The 23,938-nt window shown below is 41.9% G+C and overlaps 2 protein-coding genes across 2 annotated transcripts in view; both read left to right on the top strand.

The window, feature by feature from the left end:
* Positions 1 to 23,938, top strand: part of LOC112432436 (protein NLRC3) — a 3,307,575-nt gene that overhangs the window by 1,883,762 nt on the left and 1,399,875 nt on the right. The window lies entirely within an intron of this gene.
* Positions 2,166 to 23,938, top strand: part of LOC143415793 (NLR family CARD domain-containing protein 3-like) — a 29,780-nt gene continuing 8,007 nt past the window's right edge. The window contains exons 1-4 of the mRNA XM_076881204.1: positions 2,166 to 2,241; positions 8,855 to 9,136; positions 11,660 to 13,430; positions 13,510 to 13,683. Of these exons, the coding sequence (XP_076737319.1) occupies positions 8,863 to 9,136; positions 11,660 to 13,430; positions 13,510 to 13,683 (2,219 nt within the window). The 5' untranslated portion in view covers positions 2,166 to 2,241; positions 8,855 to 8,862. The remainder of the gene's footprint in view (positions 2,242 to 8,854; positions 9,137 to 11,659; positions 13,431 to 13,509; positions 13,684 to 23,938) is intronic.

Raw genomic sequence — 23,938 nt, 5'->3', positions numbered from 1 at the left:
TGGAAGTAAACAGCTGGGGAAATTGGACGGTCTAGCCTTCTGATTAGCGTCACCGCTGTCTCGGTGGAGTTTAATAAACTCGGCTGTCTGTTCCTTGCTATCTGCAATATAACAGGACACTGGAGTAAATTCTCGACCGTCTCATACTTCTGTTTAATCAGTTTTCTGTTTGATGTTTATTCAGCTGTGTAAAAACCAAGGAGGAACCCACCCGGGGGATTAATAAAGTTTTATTTTATCTAATCTAATCTAATAACTTTAATCTCAGCCAAACCGATTTACTCACGAACAAACAAAACACTGAAAAAAGCCAAACAATAACATTTTTAGGTTGTCTAAGTAAGTTATGCAGGCCCGTGCAGAGGGGGGGGGGGCTGGAGGGGCTTGAGCACCCGCCCCTTTCCTGATGGGTGCCCAAAGTGCCCTTTTGTTGAGGCAACTTTTAAAAAACATTTTTTTTTAAATTTATTTTTATGTGTGTGTGCGTGCAGAGTCCTGTCTGTGCCCCTCAACAATAATATTTAACTATTAATCACAGTTTTGCTAAATAAAAGGATCTGGCTTGCATCAGTCACATGATCACATTTAACCAATGATCGCCCTTGATGGCAGAACGCGCTGGTTACGAGCCGGGAACGAACTCACAAAGAGCACACGCATTTTTAGCGGTCCGGAGCTGTAGGAGAAACACAAGTTAACTCAGAGACACAGACTGATGCGACAAACCCAGTAAGTAGGTGTACAGCGTACACTGTAGTGTGTAGCACACAGGAGTATTGGCTTATTACGTACACGTTGGTAAGTTGTCTTGTGGCAATTTGACGAACTGAAACAAACGAGCGTGCTGTGTGTGCAACAGCGTGACAAACATTACCTGTCCTTTTATTAACTGCACATGTAGTGCTGGTCATAGCTGCTGGCTACCTGTGTAAGGCTGTCATGGGTCTGTAGCTCTGTCACCGTTTTAGGGAACATATTTAGTTTTAAAGTAAGTTACAGAGCATTTCCTGCCTTTCTGAGGGGATTATATTTCACTAAAAACGATCTAATATGCATGTCCACATAATAATTATTATAATTATAATATATTAAAAAACACACGCTGTATTTTAAAGAACATACTTTAAGAAGCAGATTATATTAGATTTATATTTTAAATAAGACAAAAGTTGGATTTTACAGCAGCAAAATGATTGTATCTCTGCAGTTTAAACATGTAATAAGCTTTGCCCTGCACAGAGTGGATAGTGAAACAAATGGAATCATCATAAATACATTATTTCATATTTATTACTTCCCCCTCCTCATTGCTTTATTATTGTAGCTCTAGTAATAAATAATAATGTAAGGATTCTGGATCAGCACCATGATGCCCATAGTATATACAGTATTCTGAAGAAGGTCTAAAATGTCACTGTGTGTGCGTGCATGTGCTTGTTTTATGTATATGGTTTTTTTTAATTATTACTCATGATATAACATTGTCCAGACATGGCTGGTAAGGACATGAGGAGGAAACAGTAGGAGCTGTGTGAGGCTACTAAAGGCAGTGCTATAACATTTTTCTCTCATCATTTTATTATAGATTAAGTGCTGGAGTTGTTAGGTGTGGATAATTAGATTATAGTTTATTGCTGTGGCGGAGGCGTGGCCCCGGGCGCAGCTGCAGGGGAGGAGTGGAGCGGAAGGCTCAACGGGGCGGCGCCGCGAGGCTGGTAAGAACAGCTGATATTGTTTATGGACTAATGATGGTCTCCTCCGCTGTGTTTATAGTGAGACGAGGAGGAGCGGCCAAAGGAGATCAGCTGGGCTCGAGCTGTCAGACGGTGTGACTGAGTCAGCTGTCAAAATACAAATATACCAATAAACGAGGAAGTTGGCTATACCTGCCTGTGTGTGCGTGTGTCTGTGCTGGGTGTACTCTACAATTGCAATAGCAAGTTGTGCCTTGTTCTCAGATAGCAAGTGGAGAGTGATATATGAAATGATGGGATGGAAGGAAGAAGAGAAGCAAAGAGTGATTCACAGGCAGAGCCTAATTTGTTTCTCACAGTTTTTTGTTGCCTTATGGTTCCAAGCGCTGTCACCAATCTTTGCATTTTGTTATTATCTTATGACACTTGTTTAATCAGCTACCATCTCTCCTGTGGACTTTTTAATGTCTACAGTCTCAGATCAACACAGCCCTGCCCTTCAGCACTATCCACAGCAACCCCTCAACAGCAACATTGTACCCATCAGGTAAAACATCGGCTACGTTTGCTTTGCCTTGTCGCCACCTCACAACAGTGATATAGTATGATGCAATCCCATATTAGATTGTTGATGAATGTGTGTTGTTGTTATTCAGCCTGGTTCAATGTGCCCCTTTTTAACTTTGAGCACCCGCCCCTTTAAACGTCTCTGCACGGCCCTGGACTTATATATCACGTTTAACCTGAGTAGCGAAAGTCCGCGGTGATCTGAAAATGATGTGCCGGGAGTTGTGCCGTTCTCGGTGGCTTCAGTGACCCTCGAGCTCCCGGCTGGCTATAGTGCTGGTGGGTAGCAGACGTCTCCGAAAACGTCGAAGCACTTTTGCAAATATGCGGTATCTTGATAAACTGAGCAGATATTTGATGTTTACACAGCTACTTTCTCGCCTGAAAATATGTTAAAAGTTTATTTTGTGACCCAGAAAGATTAGTATGAGTAATTTTAAAACTTAGTAGCGGCCGCCAAATTGAGGAACTGGATTTGGTGGTCATGAAAATGGCATTAAACAAGTCCCCAGGGACAGATGGACTCACTACTAATTTTTATCAATTCTTCTGGAAGGACCTAAGAACTTTATTGTTTGATGCATTAAAGGAATCGATAGAGAAAAAAAGAACTGATGCCGAGCATGAAACAAGCGCTGATAACCCTGATCCCTAAATCGGGTAAGGATAAAAGAATTTTAGACAATTTAAGACCCATCACCTTAAACACTGACTATAAGATCCTGTCTGGAGCTGTAGCTGAGAGGCTAAAGAAAGGCATCTCAAACATTATCAGTGAAACACAATCAGGTTTTTTGAAAGGAAGACTAATTCATAACAATATTGGGCTGGTTTTGGACCTCCTTGAGTACAGTGAAATAATCCAAGATGTCACGGTCCTGAGTCTGTGGACTCAGTGTTTTTCTGTTTGTATTAGTTATCTTTGATTTCATGATGTGTTTTGATTCTCTTGGGTTTGATTTTTGTCGCTAGTATTCCTAACTCCCTAGGTCCTTGGCATTTCTTGTGTTCTCCTTCTTAGGTCGTGGTTCTGTGTTACTTCTGTTAGTATACAGTCATCTCTGTCAGTGTGTCTCTTGTTCTGTCACTGTATCCCCTAGTTTAGTCCACGTCTGTTCAGTTTCCTGTTTTACTTTGAAAGTCTGTGTACTATGTCAATGTGTTGAGTTTTGCCGCCCCTTGTCTTGTCATGTCTGATGAGTCCCAGCTGTGTTCTCCTCCTGTTTCACATTCCCTAATCACCTCAGTATGTATTTAAGCCCTGTGTTTTTCTCTGCCAGTTGTTGCGTCCTCCACGTTTGTTGTGTGTGTATTCATTGTCGTCTACCTTCATCATCTCCAGTCTAGTTAGTTTAAGTTGTTGTTTATGTATCGCCAAGGGTGACTCACCAGCAAATAAAGCTCTCGTTTAAGTTAATGTTTTGTCTCCGAGTCCTGCACGTGGGTCCAGCCACTGACAGCCACACAACTCATCGTGACACAAGAGAGAGGATACATCCTGTTCTTAGATTTTTACAAAGCATTTGACTCAGTTGAACATACGTTCATATTCAAAACTCTGCAGTCTTTTGGTTTTGGACAGGAATTTATCAATGTTATAGAGATGCTATATAATGACATTAACAGCTCTGTTTTGCTAGAACATGGTACATGTTCAAGGTTTGAGGTTAATAGAGGGATAAGGCAGGGATGTAGCAGCTCACCACTTCTGTTCATCATGGTTGCTGAGCTGTTGTCTATTTTGATTAAAAACAGTCACATTGAGGGGTTAACTGTGATGGGTGAACAGATAATAATCAGTCAGCTCGCAGATGATACCACCCTGTTTTTAAAAAATGAGGACCAGATTCCTTTAGCCTTACAGGCGATCAACCACTTCTCCAAAGCTTCTGGCCTACAGCTGAATATTAATGAATAAGAAATTCTAGCTCTGCATGAGTGTACCCTGCAAGCAATAGATAATATACAGATCAAAAAAAGAGGTTAAGTATCTGGGCATTGTAATTTGCAAGGATAAGACATCAACAGAAAATAAGAATATCTGTGCCAATATAGAAAAGTGTAAGTCTATTTTAAACAGGTGGCTGCAAAGGGACATAACTCTGTTTGGGAGAATCTTGCTAACCAAAATGGACAGTCTGTCCAGACTAATCTATCCAGCCTTTTCTCTGCCCATATCTCCAAAACTAATTAAATCTATAAATAATCTTAATTTTAGGTTCATATGGAGGAACAAATGTCATTATATAAAGAAAAATGATATGATTAAGAATTATGAAGAGGGAGGGGCTAATGCCATTGACTTTGATGTTATGAATGGTGTACTAAAACTGAAATGGTTAAGATCTTTCATTAGGAACAAAAATTCCTTTTGGAACATTATTCCCAGTGTGATTTTTGGCAAAATGGGTGGAATAGACTTTTTGTTACGTTGTGACTTTGATTGCAGTTCGTTACCTGTTAAACTCTCAGCTTTCCATCAGCAGGTCCTTCTCTACTGGAAATTAATCTACAAACAACTTTACTCCTCACAATACCCCTATATGGAACAACAGGTATATCCGTTTGTGTAGGAAATCTGTGTACATGGATGAATGGAGATCTAAAGGGATTTGGGCTGTAGCTCATTTTACAGATGATAATGGGGTCTTATTAAAACATGAGACGTTTTGTGAGAAATTTGATGTAAGATGTACTGCTAACAGATATAAATCCCTAGTGAAAGCCATTCCAGTCCCTTTGAGATTAAGGATAAAAGAAGATATTGTGCACTCTAAAATTTCTCCTGGACTGAGGCAGCTCTGCATAGCTGGAGCTGAATTTGGTGACAGCAGGTTTACAAACAAAGTGATCAGGAATATTTTGATCAACGACATTTGCCCTAATCTGGTTAAAAGAAATTATATCCTTAAAGAATTTGAGACCATGGAGGTTAAGGCGATAAGAAAAAAGTATATTTCACTTCCTCTTTCCCCTAAAGTAAAAGAGGTTCACTTTAAAATCATTAATGAGGTTTATCCAACCAATGAATTCTTAAGACGGAAATTTAACTTAGATGTGAACGCCTGCACATTTTGTGAAAATGATATTGAAAGTCTGGATCACTTGTTTTTCTACTGTGAATCAGTGCACTCCTTCTGGACTGACATGTGGACCTGGCTACAGTCCAGGAGAATTCAGTTACCACATTTGACGGTGACAGTAATAAAGTTTGGAATACTTGCTGAGAATGCAGATTTTGACCTGTTGATTAGGACGATTTTGTTAATGGGAAAATTTTTTCTTCACAAATGCAGATACTTTAAAGCTAAACCATGTATAAACAGATGGCTGAATGACTTTAGACTCTGGGCTAAATCGCTGAAACTTGTGAATAACAAGAAAGCTCATAAACTTGTTGTTTTATTTAACGAGTTTAATCTATGTTAAAAAAAAAGAAACCTCCCTATTTTATAATCATGACTGCCATTTTTTGCTCATGGTATTTTTTGCCTTTGGTTCAAATCCTTCAAAATACATACAAAATCAGTATTGATACTGACGTAAATTAATAGAAATAGAGATGGACCGATACGTAATATCGCATCGGTCCATCTCTATTTCCCTTTCTGGATTAAGTAAGGTTGTAAAAGCAGCTCGATGTACAACCTGTTCTTTGGATCCTCTACCAGCCTGGGCTATAAAGGAACTGTGGTCAGCATTAGGACCCTACAACCTGTTTCTTTTAAATACTTCATTGAGTCTTTCCTGAATGTTTTAAATCAGCTGTGGTAGTACCAATCTTGAAAAAGCCTGGACTGGATGTTGACATGGTCGCAAATAGGGCAGGGTATCGACACTGAATTCTAGAATCGATTTGATTCCGATTCACAAGGTCCTGAATCAATTCGATCCACGATTCGATTCAATTCGATTTGAATCTGGGAAATTTTGCCTCAGACAGTCAGAAATATTATAATTCAGATCAGTACATTTACATATTTTTGTATCTATAAAAAGGAAGCTGACACTCGCAAGACTTTATCAAAGGTGTGAGCATCACAGCAGAGGCCTTTGTGTCAAAGTAGCTGAAGATAAAACAGAAAAACATGAAGGTGGTTTTATAAAAATATTCTACAGTAGATCAAAAACGAAAGAAAACCATTAATCGACATATGAACATTACCTCTGAAGTTACAGCGGTTTTATGACAGACACAGCGTTTTGCAATTTGCATAATTTTAAAAAGTTTAAATTTGTTCAGAAGCCTGTTGAACGGCAGAAATTAGGTTTTCTTTTTGGAAGTAAGTAAAAGGAAAAAAACAGCGGCCGACAGCGCTGTAAACAACGGTAGACTTGTGCGTAACAAGCAAGCAAATAATGCAGAAAACAGATTTTTAGACAGGAAACTGTGTGTGAGAGAGAGAGAGAGAGAGAGAGAGAGCTGTGCATGATGTGTGATTTTATCCTGGTGGAAGCAAAACAGCAAAAGTCAGAGTGAGTTCATGACGATGTTTATGTGAAGCGTAGTTTGGATCTTCTTTTGCTGCTGGTTCAGTCAATATTGTTTGGAGAGAGATAAAACTAACAGCTTTAGAATCAGCGTAAAAAGGACGTAAACACAAAGCTCGGAGCCGCCGAAACATCAGAATCAGCGAGCTGTCGGCTTTCAGCCCCGACCGTGTCCGTGCCATCGGGTGAGAAAGGCGACATCTCACTGATTCTGATGTGTCGGCGGCTCTGAGCTTTGTGTTTACGTCTTTGTGCAGAATCCGTGTTCCTGCTCTCATTTACTGTTTCAGCTGTTTGGTGGTTGTTAAAGTTTTGTGAGGTTTAACCTGAGATTCTGGCGTTGGTGCAAAATGCAGCTGCTCGCATTTTAACAAGAACTGGGAAATTTGAGCACATTACCCCTGTTCTGAGATCTCTTCACTGGCTACCTTGTCAGGCTTTAAACGGATTGGCACCTTCATACCTCTCCGACCTTTTACACCTTTATGTTCCATCTCGTGCTCTCCGATCTCAGGACTCTGGTCTTCTAAAAGTTCTTAGAGCCAGAAAAAAGACAATTGGAGAGCTTTTTCTTTTCATGCCCCGTTTCTGTGGAACAACCTCCCACAAGATATTCGGCAGGCTGCTCTGTGGAGGTTTTTAAAACCAAGTTGAAGACACATTTGTTCACCCGATCCTACATGTCTTAATTCTATGGCTTTTAGTTTTTACATTTTTATTGTTTTTAACTTGTATTGTGTCTTTTACCTGTATTGCTATGTATCGCTTTTATTTTATTTATCTCTTTAGTTGTACAGCACTTTGTTTGAAAGCGCTTTATAAATAAAGTTATTATTATTATTATTATTATTACAAGGTCCACATTTACGGGAACATCTGCTACAGATATGGGAGAATATTTGATTTCTATTGTAGACAGAAGCCACGGGTGTGTTCAGTCAAACGTTTAGAATAAACTTTGGTCTATAAATGTGTTTCATGATTTATTTTTAACTCCAACTGCTTATTTGTACTATGCTTTCATTTCAGAGTGCAATGAGAAATAAAAAGGATATTTTCAATAAAACTGTCACGATCCTGGGTCTGTGACTCAGTGTTTTCTGTTTTGTATTGTTAATCTTTGATTTCATGATGTGTCTTTGTTTATTCTTACGTTTTGGTTCTGTGTTTTGTTGTACCTCTAAGTTCAGTCTTTGTATTTCCTGCTTTGTTGTGAAGGTCCGTGTCTCATGTCAGTGTGTTTAGTTTGCATTTCCTCTGTCTCGTCTTGTCAATCACTCCCAGCTGTGTCCTCCTTCTGTGTCTCATTCCCTCGTTATCCCTCTGTGTATTTAAGCCTTGTGTTTGCCTCTGTTAGTTGCTGGTTTGTCTGCGTATCTGTCAGGGTCCTGGGTCTCCTGAGCTAGTGGTTTCAGTTCTTTGTGATTTTTGTGTTATGCCAGTTTAGTTTGTGAGTTATTCTATGCTTCCTAGGTTTTGATTCCCTGCCCCCCTTGTTTCTCTGTGCGCTCTGTTCTGTGTTTAGTCTTCTCTGTCCATTTGTTCCGCCCTGTGTTGTTGCCTTCTGTGTCTCCCTCTGTGTAACTGTCTATATAGTGATGTGTTGTGGTGCTTTGCTCCCACCCCTTGTGTTCCGTGTTTTCGTCTTCCCTTCGTGTACTTCTTCATATTCGTGTACTATTAGTTTTTAGGTTTTTGCTTAGTTTCCATGCTCACCTTTGCCATTTCTGTTTGTATCACCATGTGATGAATAAACTCACTTGCATCTGAGCTGCCTGCATAAAGGGTCCTTTAATAATTTACACACGGCTCGCAAACCGTGACAAAAACACTGGAAAAATTGGGCTGTTCTAAAACGTTTGACGGGTAGTGTATATATTTAGTTTATATATATTTTCTTTATTTATAATAGTTTGTTTTATATTGTAGCAAAGTGTTACTTGGATACTTCTCTATGTGCTTCTTCATGTGCAATTTTGTTGCATTCTGAGCCTAAGAAATTTATTGTGATGAACTGCTGTTAGAATCAAGTTAAATTCTGATAAATCAGACAATTACCTCTCCAGCTGTTGTTACAGTCTTTGTTTATCGGGTCCTTACAGGGTAAAAGATGACGACACCTAAAGAAATCCTTCTGGGGACTTTGGAGGATTTGGGACGTGATGACTTTGAAAAATTTAAGTGGCATCTGAAGAACGGGTCTGTAGAAGGTTTACCAGCAATCCCAGTGAGTAAACTGGAGAATGCAGAGAGGACGGACATAGTGGATCTGATGTTTGATACCTACTCTATCAACACTTTTGAAGTCACTAAAAATCTTTTGGGGAGGATAAACAAGAATGATCTGTTGGAGAATTTAAATAAAACCATCCCAGAACCCACAGGTAAGTCAGGGAATGACTAAACAAAAAATACATAAACAATAAAAACCTTAGTTAACATTACACAGGTGCCATTAAAATCCATATAAATAATAAATCCAAAACACTTGCCAACACTTTCAGGAGTGAGAGACTGCAGAAAGCCAACAGTTTGTTTTATGCATCTGCACAAATAACCTCCTGTGTACACATGAATATCTGCTCTTTGGGTTGGTTTGATTAAAATGGGACCAGCAGCAGGTTTTCTGCCCATTTTACAGATTTATATTGTCAGATTGGTTTTAGAGCTGTTTTATCAACATAAATGAGGCGACAACAACAGTTTGGGACACGTCACAAATATGATCAAAGTGCTATTTCTTAAATCTATTTACCAGTTGAAGGTAAAGTTAAAAAAATGGCTGCCATTTCTTTCTGCTGTTTGGAGACCCAAACAAAAAAATGCCCAGACAGTAAATGCTTTTTATTATGGTTGATAAACAGGACACTAAGGTGATTGGTCAAAGGTTGGAGGAAAGCCACAGTTCTCCTTATTTGACTGAAATCCACCATTTCAGCTCATGTTTTTTCTTCTGCAGCTTTCTTGGAGATTCCACTTCAGCCTTCTGCTGGCAACGCTCCCATTACCAAGCTTCCCTTAGGTAGTGTCATTAGAAGACATAGCATACATTTACACTGCTATGCAGATGATACCCAGCTCCATCTGTCCATGAAGTCAGATAACACACACCAATTAAACTGCAGGAACGTCTTAAAGACATAAAGACCTGGATGGCCGCTAACTTTCTGTTTCTTAATACAGATAAAACTGAGGTTATTGTACTCGGCCCTGAAAATCTTAGAAATATGGTATCTAAGCAGATTATTACTCTGGATGGCATTACCTTGGCCTCCAGTAACACTGTGAGGAACCTTGGAGTCATTTTTGACCAGGACATGTCCTTCAACGCACATATTAAACAAACATGTAAGACTGCTTTCTTCCATTTGTGCAACATCTCTAAATTTAGAAATATCCTGTCTCAGAGAGACTCTGAAAAACTAATTGATGCATTTATTACTTCCAGGCTGGACGACTGTAATTCATTATTATCAGGATGTCCAAAAAATTCCCTGAAAAGCCTTCAGCTAATCCAAAATGCTGCAGCAAGAGTCCTGACAGGGACTAGAAAGAGAGAGCAGATTTCTCCTGTTTTGGCTTCCCTTCATTGGCTTCCTGTTAAATCCAGAATTCAAAATCCTGCTCCTCACATACAAGGTCTTAAATAATCAGGCCCCATCTTATCTTAATGACCTTGTAGTACCATATGACCCTGTTACAGCACTTCGCTCTCGCTCTGCAGGCCTACTTGTTGTTCACAGAGTATTTAAAAGTAGAATGGGAGGCAGAGCCTTCAGTTTTCAGGACCCAAAAAGATATTTGTTTTTTTTTTTCTGTTGTATTATTGTAGGTTCTTTATCTTACAATATAAAGCACATTGGGGTGACTGTTGTTGTTATTTGGAGGAATTAAAAAAAAAACTTTTATACTTGAAATTCTTTCATTTATTCTACATATTTATTCATTACTGGCTCCATAGTGTTGTTTATGTAATATGTGAAATGTTGCTAGTATTGATTTGGTGCTGTATAAATAAACACAATTAAATCGAATGTGTCTCTATAAAACCTGCCCTCAGTTATAACCCAAGTGTCAGGGCTCAATGGCTCATGAAAAGGAATGGAGTCAAGCACAGAACCAAAAAACGGAGGCTGAGTGACTTTTAACAGAAATGTATTTTACTAGATTTCTTGACGGAGAAAGCTGAATCACGGCTAAATTCAACAGCAAGCGAGGTATTATGAGAAGTGCAGAGCTGAGGCCAGAACATAAGCTGAGGCAGGTCAAAGGAACAACAGGGGCAGAATCGGGCGAATAGAAACTATCCAGGATCACTGGAACAAAGGAGATAATAATCAGAGTGGTCCACAGTGTAGTGAATGAGTCCAAGATTTAAAAACTAAGAGGTGTTACGTGGCTGCAGGTGGAGATCAGCTGGAGGAGGAGATGAATTAAATCTGGGTACAGAGTGAGATGTGGGTGCACAGGGAGGCAGGCAGGTGAGGATGGCAGTTTGCAAGAGTGAGTTTTCCCAGCAGTGGCAGGCCAGAATCCTGAGGCGTGACTTATGGCGAGAGTTGGAAGATGTATCCAGGTGCCGACTAGGGAACAGGAAAAGAGGGTTACGCGAAACAAGCTGAGGAGCACAAGACAAAATGTGAGGCAGAGAACTGACTGTGGTAAGCACACAATCTGGAGAAGGTTCATTGTGAGTGCTGCTCATAGATACTGCCGGAGTAATTGGCAACAGGTGAGGAGCACGGAGGAGTGAGGAGGGCTCCACCCAGGCGAGGAGAGCTGATGCTGTGGAAAGTTACTCAGACTCACTCGGATCATGACACCAAGAGTCCAGTGAACTGAACACATAACCACAGTAACCAGAATGCAGTTTTCTCATTTGTGTCATTTGCTGTTTATTCATGCAGAGATTCTCACTGAGTGTCAGCTCAAACTCAAGTCAGACCTGAAGCAGAAGTTCCAGTGTGTGCTCGAGGGGATTTCTACAACAGAAAACCCGACCCTCCTGAGTCAGATCTACACAGAGCTCTATATCACAGGGGGAGGGACTGCAGAGGTCAATGATGAACATGAGGTCAGACAGATTGAAACAGCATCCAGGAAACCAGACAGACCAGAAACAACCATCAGACAAGAAGACATCTTTAAACTCCCACCTGGAAGAGATAAACCAATCAGAACAGTGCTGACAATGGGAGTGGCTGGCATTGGGAAAACAGTCCTAACACAGAAGTTCACTCTGGACTGGGCTGAAGACAAAGCCAACCAGGACATCCAGTTCATGTTTCCATTCACTTTCAGAGAGCTGAATCTGCTGAAAGAGGAAAAGTTCAGCTTGGTGGAACTTGTTCATCACTTCTTTACTGAAACCAAAAAAGCAGGAATCTACATCTTTGAAGACTTCCAGGTTGTGTTCATCTTTGATGGTCTGGATGAGTGTCGACCTCCTCTGGACTTCCACAAAACTACAATCCTGACTGACCCTAGAAAGTCCACCTCAGTGGATGTGCTGCTGATAAACCTCATCAGGGGGAAACTGCTTCCCTCTGCTCGCCTCTGGATAACCACACGACCTGCAGCAGCCAATAAGATCCTTTGTGACATTGTTGACATGGTGACAGAAGTCAGAGGGTTCACTGACCCACAGAAGGAGGAGTACTTCAGGAAGAGATTCGGAGATTCGGAGCAGGCCAGCAGCATCATCTCCCACATCAAGACATCACGAAGCCTCCACATCATGTGCCACATCCCAGTCTTCTGCTGGATCACTGCTACAGTTCTGGAGTTTGTCATGAAGAACAAAGAGAGTCAAGATCTGCCTAAGACTCTCACAGAGCTCTACCTACGCCTTGTGCTATTTCACCTAAAAACGAAGGACATCAAGTATGATGGAGGAGCTGAGACAGAGTCATGCAGGAAGATCATTGAGTCTCTGGGAAAACTGGCCTTTGATCAGCTGCAGAAAGGAAACCTGATCTTCTATAAATCAGACCTGACAGAGTGTGGCATCGATATCAGAGCAGCCTCAGTGTACTCAGGAGTGTTCACACAGATCTTTAAAGCTGATGAGTGTCACATGTTCACCGGTGTCGTTTACTGTTTCATCCATCTGAGCATTCAGGAGTTCTTTGCTGCTCTTCATGTCTATCTGACCTTCATCAACTCTGGAGTCAACCTGCTTAAGAAACAATCTCCTCGCTTTAAAATCTTCCAGAAAACACTTACTGTAAAAGACTTCTACCAGAGTGCTGTGGACAAAGCCTTAGAGAGTCCAAATGGACACCTGGACTTGTTCCTCCGCTTCCTCCTGGGTCTTTCACTGCAGACCAATCAGGATCTTCTATGCATGCTGACACAGACAGGAAGTAGCTCACAGACCAATCAGGAAACAGTCCAGTACATCAAGAAGAAGCTCAGTGGGAAACTGTCTGCAGAGAAAAGCATCAACCTGTTCCACTGTCTGAATGAACTGGATGATCGTTCTCTAGTGGAGGAGATCCAACAGTCCCTGAGATCAGGACGTCTCTCCACAGATCAACTGTCTCCTGCTCAGTGGTCGGCTCTGGTCTTCATCTTACTGTCATCAGATCTAGATGAGTTCGACCTGAAGAAATACTCCCGTTCAGAGAAGGCATTTTTGAAGCTGCTGCCAGTGGTCAAAGCCTCCAAGAAAGTGCTGTAAGTGAATCTATGAACAAATATGTTTAATAATGCTAGATGAATAAAATAATATGTCTCCATTGTTATTCTTCCTCAGGCTGAGAGATTGTAAACTCTCAAAAAGAAGCTTTGAAGCTTTGTCTGAAATTCTCAGCTCCCCATCCAATCATCTGAGAGAGCTGGACCTGAGCTTGAACAAGCTGCAGGATTCAGGATTGGATTTGCTGTGTGTTGGACTAAAGAGTCCTGACTGTAAACTTGAAACTCTCAGGTAAGGATACAGACTTTTTGACACTTTTTGACTCTTAAATCTGTAAGTTTATCTTGATGTGGACGTTCAAAGTCAGCACAATTTTCCTTTTAAGTTCCTGAGTTTATATTTTTGACTGTCAGGTTGTCTGGACAGATGTTTTTATTTTATTTTATTTTTTTACTTGTCCCTAAAGTCAGAACTAAACCCACATGTAGATGACTTTCAAATTCAAATTCAAATTCAAATTCAAATTCAAATTTTATTTGTCACGTACACAGTCATACACAGTACGATATGTAGTGAAATGCTTGGACAACTGCTCGTGACCTAAAGAAAACAAAAAAGGAAAAGGCTATGAATAAGATAGGAAATAAATATGAAAAATTAAAAAGGGTAAATTTAACTAGGAAGGAATAAAATATAAATTAAGGTTAAAAATGAAATAACTGTACAACACAAATTAGAATGAAGGGTAAATTTAACTGGGAAAGAATAAGATAAAATACATAAATTAAAGTTGAAAATAAAATAACTGTACAACAAAATACACAATATAGAACTATATAAGAATGTATGAAGAAATATAAATAAATATATACACAATAACAGCAGCTGTACAAGTATTAGCTTGAAATGAAGAATATAGTGTCCAGTGTTGTGCAATCCACATTATGTCTTGTGCAGTGCAAATATGCTTAAAGTGATTTAAGTGATGAAGTGAAAACAATGTCCAGAAAGTCCAGTGTGTGTGTAAGAACTATATGTGTGGGTCAGTACTGTGTGGTGGTGTGATTGAGAGACCGTATCGCCTGCGGGAAGAAGCTCCTCCTCAGTCTCTCTGTGTTGGTCTTCAGGGAGCGGAATCGCTTTCCTGACCTCAACAGAGAGAACAGTCTGTTGTTGGGATGGCTGAGGTCCTTCACAATCTTCCTGGCCTTGGTCCAGCACCACCTGCTGTAGATTGAGTGCAGGTCAGGGAGCTCGGAGCGGATGGTGCGCTCAGCTGATCGCACAACCCTCTGTAGAGCTCGTCTGTCCTGCATGGTGCTGTTCCCGAACCAGGTTAAGATGTTTCCCGTCAGGATGCTCTCTATGGTGCACGAGTAAAAGTTCCTGAGCACCTTGGAGGGCAGTTGGAAGTCTCTCAAGCGGCGTCCGGGTACACACCGGCTCACTCCTTGGCGGCTCGCTCGGTCACTCAGGCACAGCTGGCTGCCGGCGGAGCTCACGGGCGCGTCACTGCAACTCCCCCTGGCTTCTGCTCCGCGGCTGCTGAATGAGCCCTCATCTGGGACTCTCCTTAGCTCTTACTGGGACAGTGGCGCGGCTGCCCCTCTGTGGGTCTTCCTTGGTCTCTTGTGTTCTGGGGGCCTCTGGATGTCTGGAGTTTTGATCTCCTCCATACCTGCTTGATACCATAGAGGACAGGGCTGTGGCTCCCCACACTCCCTAGCAGATCATTACATGGAGAAACCTTTGGAATGCAAGCATGCTGATCCACACAGGTATGCACACAGGTGTACACATGGGTATTCATAGACGCGGACTACAGCTTTCTTGGCTGCTGCCTCAAAGCACACTGTGCGCTGGCTATCTTGCGTGCTGCACAATATCGTTTATTATTTAGTAACTATCGATATCTACTGCTAGCTAGTTTATTGTGATGGTGCTTTTTTTTTCTTATTATGTTGCTCTTTGTTGTTTGCTTTCTCCTCTGTTTTTTTTTTCTCCATACAGGTGACCCAGGAGTTTTGTTTTTTTTGTTTGTTTGTTTTTTTCTCTCTTCCCCCCCTTCTCACCGTCTCTTCTCCCCTTTGGTTTTCTTTTTTTCTCTCCCTCTCTTTCTTTCATTCTTTCCCCCTGTCCTATCCCACAGTCATGTCTGTCCCGCTTGTAGCAACTGAAAATAAAATAAATTCATAATTATAATAAAGGTCAATCAAATGGACCAATATGGCAAGGCCATGATGATCCACTTGGTAAAATAAATCCGCTTGGCATCTTTCTTGGCCTTAAGACAACAATTCTGATGGCTAAAGATCCAAACGGGACAAAAAAAAAAAAAAAGGAAGTCTCTCGAGCGTCTGAGGTGGTAGAGACGCTGTTGGGCCTTTTTCACCACGGTGTTGATGTGACAGGACCATGACAGGTCCTGCGTGATGTGAACTCCGAGGTATTTGAAGTTGTCCACTCTCTCCACTGGGCACTCGTTGATGACGGGGGTCTGGTAGTTCCTCTCCTGCTTAGTGCTGAAGTCCACTATCAGCTCCTTTGTCTTACTGATGTTTAGAAGGAGGTTGTTCCTCTGGCACCAGTTCTCCAGATTCCTAATCTCCTTCAGGTAGGCCGTCTCGTTGTTATCAGAGATCAGGCCCACCACGACGGTGTCGTCAGCAAACTTGATGATGGTGGTGGAGCTGGTAGTGGCCACACAGTCATATGTGTACAAAGAGTACAGCAGGGGGCTCAGAACACACCCCTGGGGGGCTCCAGTGCTGAGAGTGGTGGAGGCTGAGACATGTCGGCCCATCCTTACTGCCTGTGGTCTGCCAGTTAGGAAGTTGGAGATCCACTGACACATAGATGAGCTGAGTCCCAGATGCTCCAGCTTGGTGGTGAGTGTGGAGGGAATTATGGTGTTAAATGCAGAGCTGTAGTCTATAATAATAATAATAATAATGGATACTTTATTGATCCCCATGGGATAACATAATTCCCCCTTCTAGTGTCCAAGTGAGTAAGTGATGTGTGGAGGAGATGAGAGATGGCATCGTCTGTGGAACGATTTGGACGGTAAGCGAACTGTAGTGGGTCCAGTGTGTCTGGTGGTGAAGAAATGATGAAGTCTCTGACCAGGCGTTCAAAACACTTCATCACTACTGAGGTGAGGGCTACAGGGCGATAGTCATTGAGAGAAGCAGGGTGGGGTTTCTTCGGGACAGGAACAATGATGGACTCTTTGAAGCATGTGGGGATCACCGACTGAGATAAAGAGATGTTGAATATCTCAGTGAACACAGGAGCTAGCTGGTATGCGCAGTCTCTTAGGATATGACCTGGGATGCCGTCTGGTCCTGCTGCTTTCCTGGTGTTCACTCTCTTGAAGGCTCTCCTTACTTCATGCTCGGAGATGACGAGCACGTTTCCGGTGCTGGCAGTATCTTCCTGTCTACAGCCGTTAGCGCCGCTAGCACTAGCATTGTTGGAGTCCTTAGCTGCAGCCTCGAAGCGAGCATAGAAAGTTACTGGAGCAGCCTTCCTGAAGACAGCAGTGTGTTTTCATGCTTTTAAAGCCAAACTCACCTTTCAGACCTGGCTTTCATTTATTATCTATTTTTATTTGTTTATTATATATTTATTTCTACTGTTTAACTACTGCTCACATCTTTTATCCTCCTTTTTAATTGTTCATTTCTTTTTACCCAGTGTTTCTATATTGCACTTTGTATTTCTCATCTATATTTATCATGCACTACTTTGCTCATTTATTGTTTGGTTTTAATGTTATTAAATTCCGGTTCTTTTGGTATTCGTTATGGCCAAAAAGACACGGCTCAAAAGTGGTCTTTTTACTTTAAAAGATTATCTTTATTTTACATATCCGGATATGGAGACCTGAACACACAACCCCAGGTCTGAAGCACAAAACAGCAAGCCTAGTCATTTATATAGACATCACACACACTTTAAGTTTCGACCAAACACTCTGCTTAGTTTCACTTTTCGCCTGCAAAAGCATGTAATTTCCTGTCAGTCCCGTCGGCACAGAGTGTACTCAGATTTGGGCCTTTCTTATAAAGCAATATAATCAGCATATAAGTATTTAAGATTATAAATTTAAACCTCAACAATGTTCTTACCTGGGGTCCGTTCTTCGTACCTCGCTTACTACATCCAAGATCAAATGACACATCCAAGACCAAATCATCGCGCTAACCGTGAGCTCGCTAATCCGGTTCTCCGAACACACCTGCTGTTGACGATTAGTACAGCTGGATGAAGTAATGTGAGATCACTGGGTGTCGTAAAAGGGGCTACACATCGATAGTAGAAACATTGATCGGCAACCCTCTGATTGGTCGGCGAAAATGTCGAAGGAGCGCGCTCGGCTCGGTATTTTTCGGCAGCAGAGCAAGAACTCTTGAGTGAGGGATTTCAGGAGTTTCAGAGTTTAATCAGAACGCAAGGGAACACTGCAAAGGCTGCAAAAGCAAGGAGCGAGGGCTGGCAGGAAGTTGCTGACAAATTAAACTCGTAAGTAATTTAATAATAACAATAATAATGGAGTGGATTGATATAGCGCTTTTCAAGGCACCCAAAGCGCTTTACAATGCCACTATTCATTCACTCTCACATTCACACACTGGTGGAGGCAGCTACAGTTGTAGCCACAGCTGCCCTGGGGCAGACTGACAGAAGCCAGGCTGCCATATCGCGCCATCGGCCCCTCTGGCCAACACCAGTAGGCGGTAGGGTAGATTTATTATATTACACTATATTATCCAATATTATATTACATTATATTATAATATGTTATATTTTATCCTCTTTCACATTAGAGCCACGACAGGACCCACTAGAACATGGGAACAGGTAAAAGTGAAATATAAGAATATTCTACAGAATGGTAATATTTATCACTTATATTGCTTTTAGTCTCTTGGAAAGAGACCCTGGAATAATCTGTTTGTTTATAACAGCAACCAAGAAAAGGGCAGAGCAACAAAAGACAGGTGGTGGTCCTGCACCCCCTCGTCAACAAGTTGGTTAAGTAAATAATACCCTCACGGGAAAATCGATATCTCTCTATGAGCACACTGTCGCGCTGAGCTAAAGGATCCTGTCTGTCCCGCAATATACGCTGGATTCTGAGGACTCTCCTTATCAATCTTGCACCTTCCGCAATGGGTGGCTCGCGTATACGGACAGGACATGGCTGCGACAGACTTCCCAAATCCACCTTCGCTTTTATAGCCGTGGTCTCTCATCTTGATTACACGAAGTAATTTACAATTGCTACTCTGAAATATGAATTACATCTGTAATAATCACATACATGTAATAGAATGTTAATAGTACATTTCCCTTTTTTAGGAAATTGATAAGGAGAGTCCTCAGAATTCAGCGTATATTGCGGGATAGACAGGATCCTTTAGCTCAGCGCGACAGTGTGCTCATTGAGAGATATCGATATTCCCGTGAGGGTATTATTTACTTAACCAACTTGTTGACGAGGGGGTGCAGGACCACCACCTGTCTTTTTTTCCTCTGCCCTTTTCTTGGTTGCTGTGATGAACAAACTAACAGAGTATTACAGGCCAGTATTACCTTGCCAAGAGACGAAAAGCAATCTAAGAGATAAATATTACCATTCTGTAGAATACTCCTGTATTCCACTTTTACTTGTTCCCATGTTCTTGTGGGTCCTGTTGTGGCTCTAATGTGAAAGGGGATATAATATAACATATTATAATATAATATAATGCCATATGATATTGGACAATATAGTGTCATATGATAGATCTACCCTACCGCCTACTGGTGTTGGCCAGAGGGGCCGATGGCGCGATATGGCAGCCTGGCTACAACCGTAGCTGCCTCCACCAGTGTGTGAATGTGGGAGTGAATGAATAGTGGTATCGTACAGCGCTTTGGGTGCCTTGGAAAGCGCTATATAAACCCAATCCATTATTATTATTATTATTAAATTACCTACGAGTTTGATTTGTCAGCAACTTCCTGCCAGCCCTCTCTCCTTGCTTTTGCAGCCTTTGCAGTGTTCTCTTGCGTTCTGATTAAACTCTGAAACTCCTGAAATCCCTCACTCATGAGTTCTTGCTCTGCTGCCGGAAAATACCGAGCGCGCCCCTTCGACATTTTCGCCGACCAATCAGCGGGTTGCCGATCAATGTTTCTACTATCGATGCGTAGCCCCTTTTACGACACCCAGTGATTTCACATTACTGCGTCCAGCTGTACTAATCGTCAACAGCAGGTGTGTTCGGGGAACCGGATTAGCGAGCTCACGGTTAGCGCGATGGTTTGGTCTTGGATGTGTCATTTGATCTTGGATGTAGTAAGCGACGTACGAAGAACAGGCCCCAGGCCCCAGGTCTCTGGTTTGTTTGTTTGTTTGTTTGTTTGTTTGTTTTGCTCAGTTCTGTTTTTCTGAGGTTTTTTAAGTTATTAAATTTGTAACTCTAGTGATTTGTGTGTGTGACAGAGAGGCACTGTTAGGGATTTTTGACACAAGTTGTTCTTGTAAAATCAGTCTGTGGAGGTTCTCAGACATCCAGGTCACCGTAGTCTAAGGAGCTTGGAAAGAAAAGCGTCTGGACTTCTTTAAGTTTCCTTGAAGATGTTTCACCTCTTATGAGAGAAGTGTCTTCAGTTCTAAGAGTCAAATGGTGGAGTAGGGCAGTCAGTGAAAGGGCAATGGTGGTGGCTCAGGGTTTGTATGTTTGGGGGGTTCAGAGGAAAAAGATGAATGCAGGTCTGGAGTTGGTGTGTGAGAGCAGGGAGTGAATTCAGCATCCTGACAACCTGGATGAAGCTGTTCTGGCCCGGAGGCTCTTCATTCTCCTCCCTGATGGCAGCAGGTCCTGACAAGCATGTTGATAGTGTCACCACCCGATCGTTGGGGGGTGGAGTCTTCTGTGCTGGGGTGTCGTTCTGTGTCTCAAAGCAAGAGAAAATTTCACTTAGCTCTTACGGTAATGTGGTGGACCCGACAGCGGTCTGAGGAGTGGGCTTGTAGTCTGTGATGGTCTGTATCCCTTGCCACAGCCTCTGAGTATCTCTGCTGTCACTGAAGCTTTGCAAAATCCTCCTGGAGCACTGCATTTCCACCTCTCTGATGCACGTGACAGGTTTGCCCTTGATGTTGTTAGGCTCACCTCATCCCCAGCTTTCAAGGCTGCATTTCTCACCCTCAGGAGCCTGTAGACCTCACCTGTGAGCCATGGTTTCTGATTGGCCTGGACAGTGGTCTCTATGACCTCATCGATGCCTTTTGAGATGTAGCCAATGACAGTTTCTGTATATTCCTGCAGGTCTGTGGTGTTGTCATGTGTGGCGGCCTGTTTAAGGATCTCCCAGTCTGTGGTGGAAAAGCAGTATTGCAGGTCCTTCTGGCCACACACGTACCTGCTTACGAACTGGTTTAGTGACTTTGACCAGGGGCCTGTATGCTGGCATTAGCATAACAGTGATGTGATCAGAGGCACCAAAGTGGGTGGGGGGCTTTGTAATCTCCTCCCTTGGTGGTGAAAACATTATCCAAAAAGTCGTTTCCTTGTGTTGGAAATTCAATGTGTCTATGCAGTAGTAAACATAGGGGGTGTCCAAATTCATGGGCTGCATCCTCCTGAGGACGCATTTGTAGACCGATTACGTCACAGCGACACGATGAAGGCTGTCCAAATTCATAGACTCCTCTGAATGCAGCCGACCAATGCGTCCTCTTTTTCCCCAAAATTAAAGGATGGGTCGGGTGTGTCCTTCGTGGCCCACCATATCCCAGAATTCATAGTGTGGCCCATCCAATTCCACTTTCCGGCAATGGCGGTCGCTACTAAGTTTTCAATATTACTCTTATTACTCTTTCTGGGTCACAAAATAAACTTTTAACATATTTTCAGGTGAGAATGTAGCTGTGTAAACTTTAAATATCTGCTCAGTTTATCAAGATATCGCATATTTGCAAAAGTGCTCCGACGTTTCTGAGACGTCTGTTACCCACCAGCTCGATAGCTAGCCGAGAGCTCGAGGGTCACTAGAGCCGCAGAGAACAGCAAACTCCCGGCACATCATGTTCAGATCACCGCGGTCTTTCGCTACTCAGGTTAAACGTAATATATAAGTGACTTAGACAACCTAAAAATGTTATTGTTTGACTTTTTTCAGTGTTTTATTTGTTCCTGAGTAAATCAGTTTGGCTGAGATTAAAGTTATTAGATTAGATTAGACAAAATAAACCTTTGCAGTGGCAAAAGTATTCGGTCCCCTTGAACTTTCCCACATTTTGTCACGTTACAGCCACAAACATGAATCAATTTTATTGGAATTCCACGTGAAAGACCAACACAAACTGGTGTACACATGAGAAGTGGAATGAAAATCATACATGACTCCAAACATTTTTTACAAATAAATAACTGCAAAGTGGGGTGTGCGTAACTATTCAGTCCCCTTTGGTCTGAGTGCAGTCAGTTGCCCATAGACGTTGCCTGATGAGTGCTAATGACTAAATAGAGTGCACCTGTGTGTAATCTAATGTCAGTACAAATACAGCTGCTCTGCGACGGCCTCAGAGGTTGTCTAAGAGAATATTGAGAGCAACAACACTATGAAGTCCAAAGAACACAGCAGACAGGTCAGGGATAAAGTTATTGAGAAATTTAAAGCAGGCTTAGGCTACAAAAAGATTTCCCAAGCCTTGAACATCCCACGGAGCACTGTTCAATAGTGATGGGCAGATGAAGCCTCATGAAGCACTGAAGCTTTTCATCCAATTGGTTCACCCCAACGCGAAGCTTCTTGAAGCTTCATTTGCTCTAGCAGGACACCTACTGGACGTAAAAATATTAGTTGGCATGAATTTGAAGAGTGTGGCATTTTGCACACAGCCTGTGAATGTCAACAACAAAAGGAGTGTGTAAAACATCTATATTGTAGTGATGGCAGTATACTGTGTATATTTATGCTGGCAGTATGGAAAATGATTATTTGGAAATGCCTAAAATGGAAATGATCATATACTGTGAGGTGAGGTGTGGACAGTGGTTGTGCTTTTGTAACATTGAGGCAAGGACAGTGATTAGTAGGGGTGCAACGATACACAAAATTCACGGTTCGGTTCGGTTCGATACTTTGGTGTCACGGTTCGATATTTTTTCGATACAAAAAAAATGTTCATGCCTTTTTAATTTGTCATTTATTAAAATTATAAATATATATTTTAACTCAAAAGTACAGTTTTTAAATTTAACCCTAACCCTTGTGCGTGTTTTTTATTTTGACAGAGAATGCGCACCACTTATGTGCACCCCTGGTTATTTAGCTCGTCATATTGCAGCCACAGAAATTCTTTTGTCCATGAAACCATAAAGCTGCACTTTCTTTTTACCTTATAGTCTGATTTGTCATAACTTCTCCGTTTTGTGGTAAGCGCGATCAACTTCTCACATGTTTAAGCTTGCTGCGGGAGATTTCACTTGTCATGTTTGCATAGTAAGCTAACGATTAATAAGACAATGTCAGAGGAATTGGTGCACAAATTATCATCACTCACAGATCAGTGCTGTCACTCTCTATACACAGTTCGCACGATTGCAAAGTGAAAGCAAAAAAACAAGCGCAAATTCAAACGCGATTTCAATATGTCACATATTGACAGTGGCTCACCGATGCCAATGACATAATTACCCAGCTACATTTCCGAAAGAATGCAAAAGCATTGACATATATTTTTCCTTCCTACAATAGCCCGACGGGCAGGGAAGAGATAGATTTTGGTAGCCCGACTGAAAAAAATCGCTAGCCCCGGGACGTCGGGCTAGCGATATTGCGAGCCCTGTATCTGATTGAGGAATCACTCATCTTTGTCTTTGCACTAGGATAATGTCGGTGTAAATGTGCAGTCATATTCGTTGTGTTCCCACTAGTGCTTTCAGGTTAATCTTGTTGAAATGACCTTAACGCCACAACACGGCAAATCTCCGTTAACGAGCTACCGCCGATCGCCCCGTGCATGGGGCTAGACGGCCAACACATTAACGAGCTAACTGCGCTAACACACTAGCTCCCACCCATGTAATTGAGCATTGCACGGCACATCCAACATACTGTTTTACTTTAGTCCATGACTCGCTTACCTTCAGGGTCATACGTCACATGAAAACCAAAATAATTCCAAATGCCAGATCTGAATGAGGGTGGGCGAGGTCCAAGTTCCAAGGAGTGCTTAACTTCTGTCTCGCTAGCTTGCCCTGCGCTCTTCCTTCTGACGATGCTGTCTGTGTTGAGCGCTCAGTGGATCTGCGCTGGACAGTACAGCCTAGGCGGAGTAGTCGAACGCAGATTCACTGAGCGCTCAACACAGACAGCATCGTCAGAAGGAAAGTTGATAAAATAAATTACAAATTTTGTATTGTTCGATACATATGCGTACCGAACCGAAAGCACTGTATCGAACGGTTCAATATCGATACGAATATCGTTGCACCCCTAGTGATTAGTGTTTAGGGGACACATCATTGGTTTTTATTTAAAA

Source organism: Maylandia zebra, unplaced genomic scaffold (assembly GCF_041146795.1).
Source record: "Maylandia zebra isolate NMK-2024a unplaced genomic scaffold, Mzebra_GT3a scaffold03, whole genome shotgun sequence".
In the NCBI taxonomy this organism is placed as follows: domain Eukaryota; kingdom Metazoa; phylum Chordata; class Actinopteri; order Cichliformes; family Cichlidae; genus Maylandia; species Maylandia zebra.
This window is presented reverse-complemented; position numbering and strand designations above follow the sequence as displayed.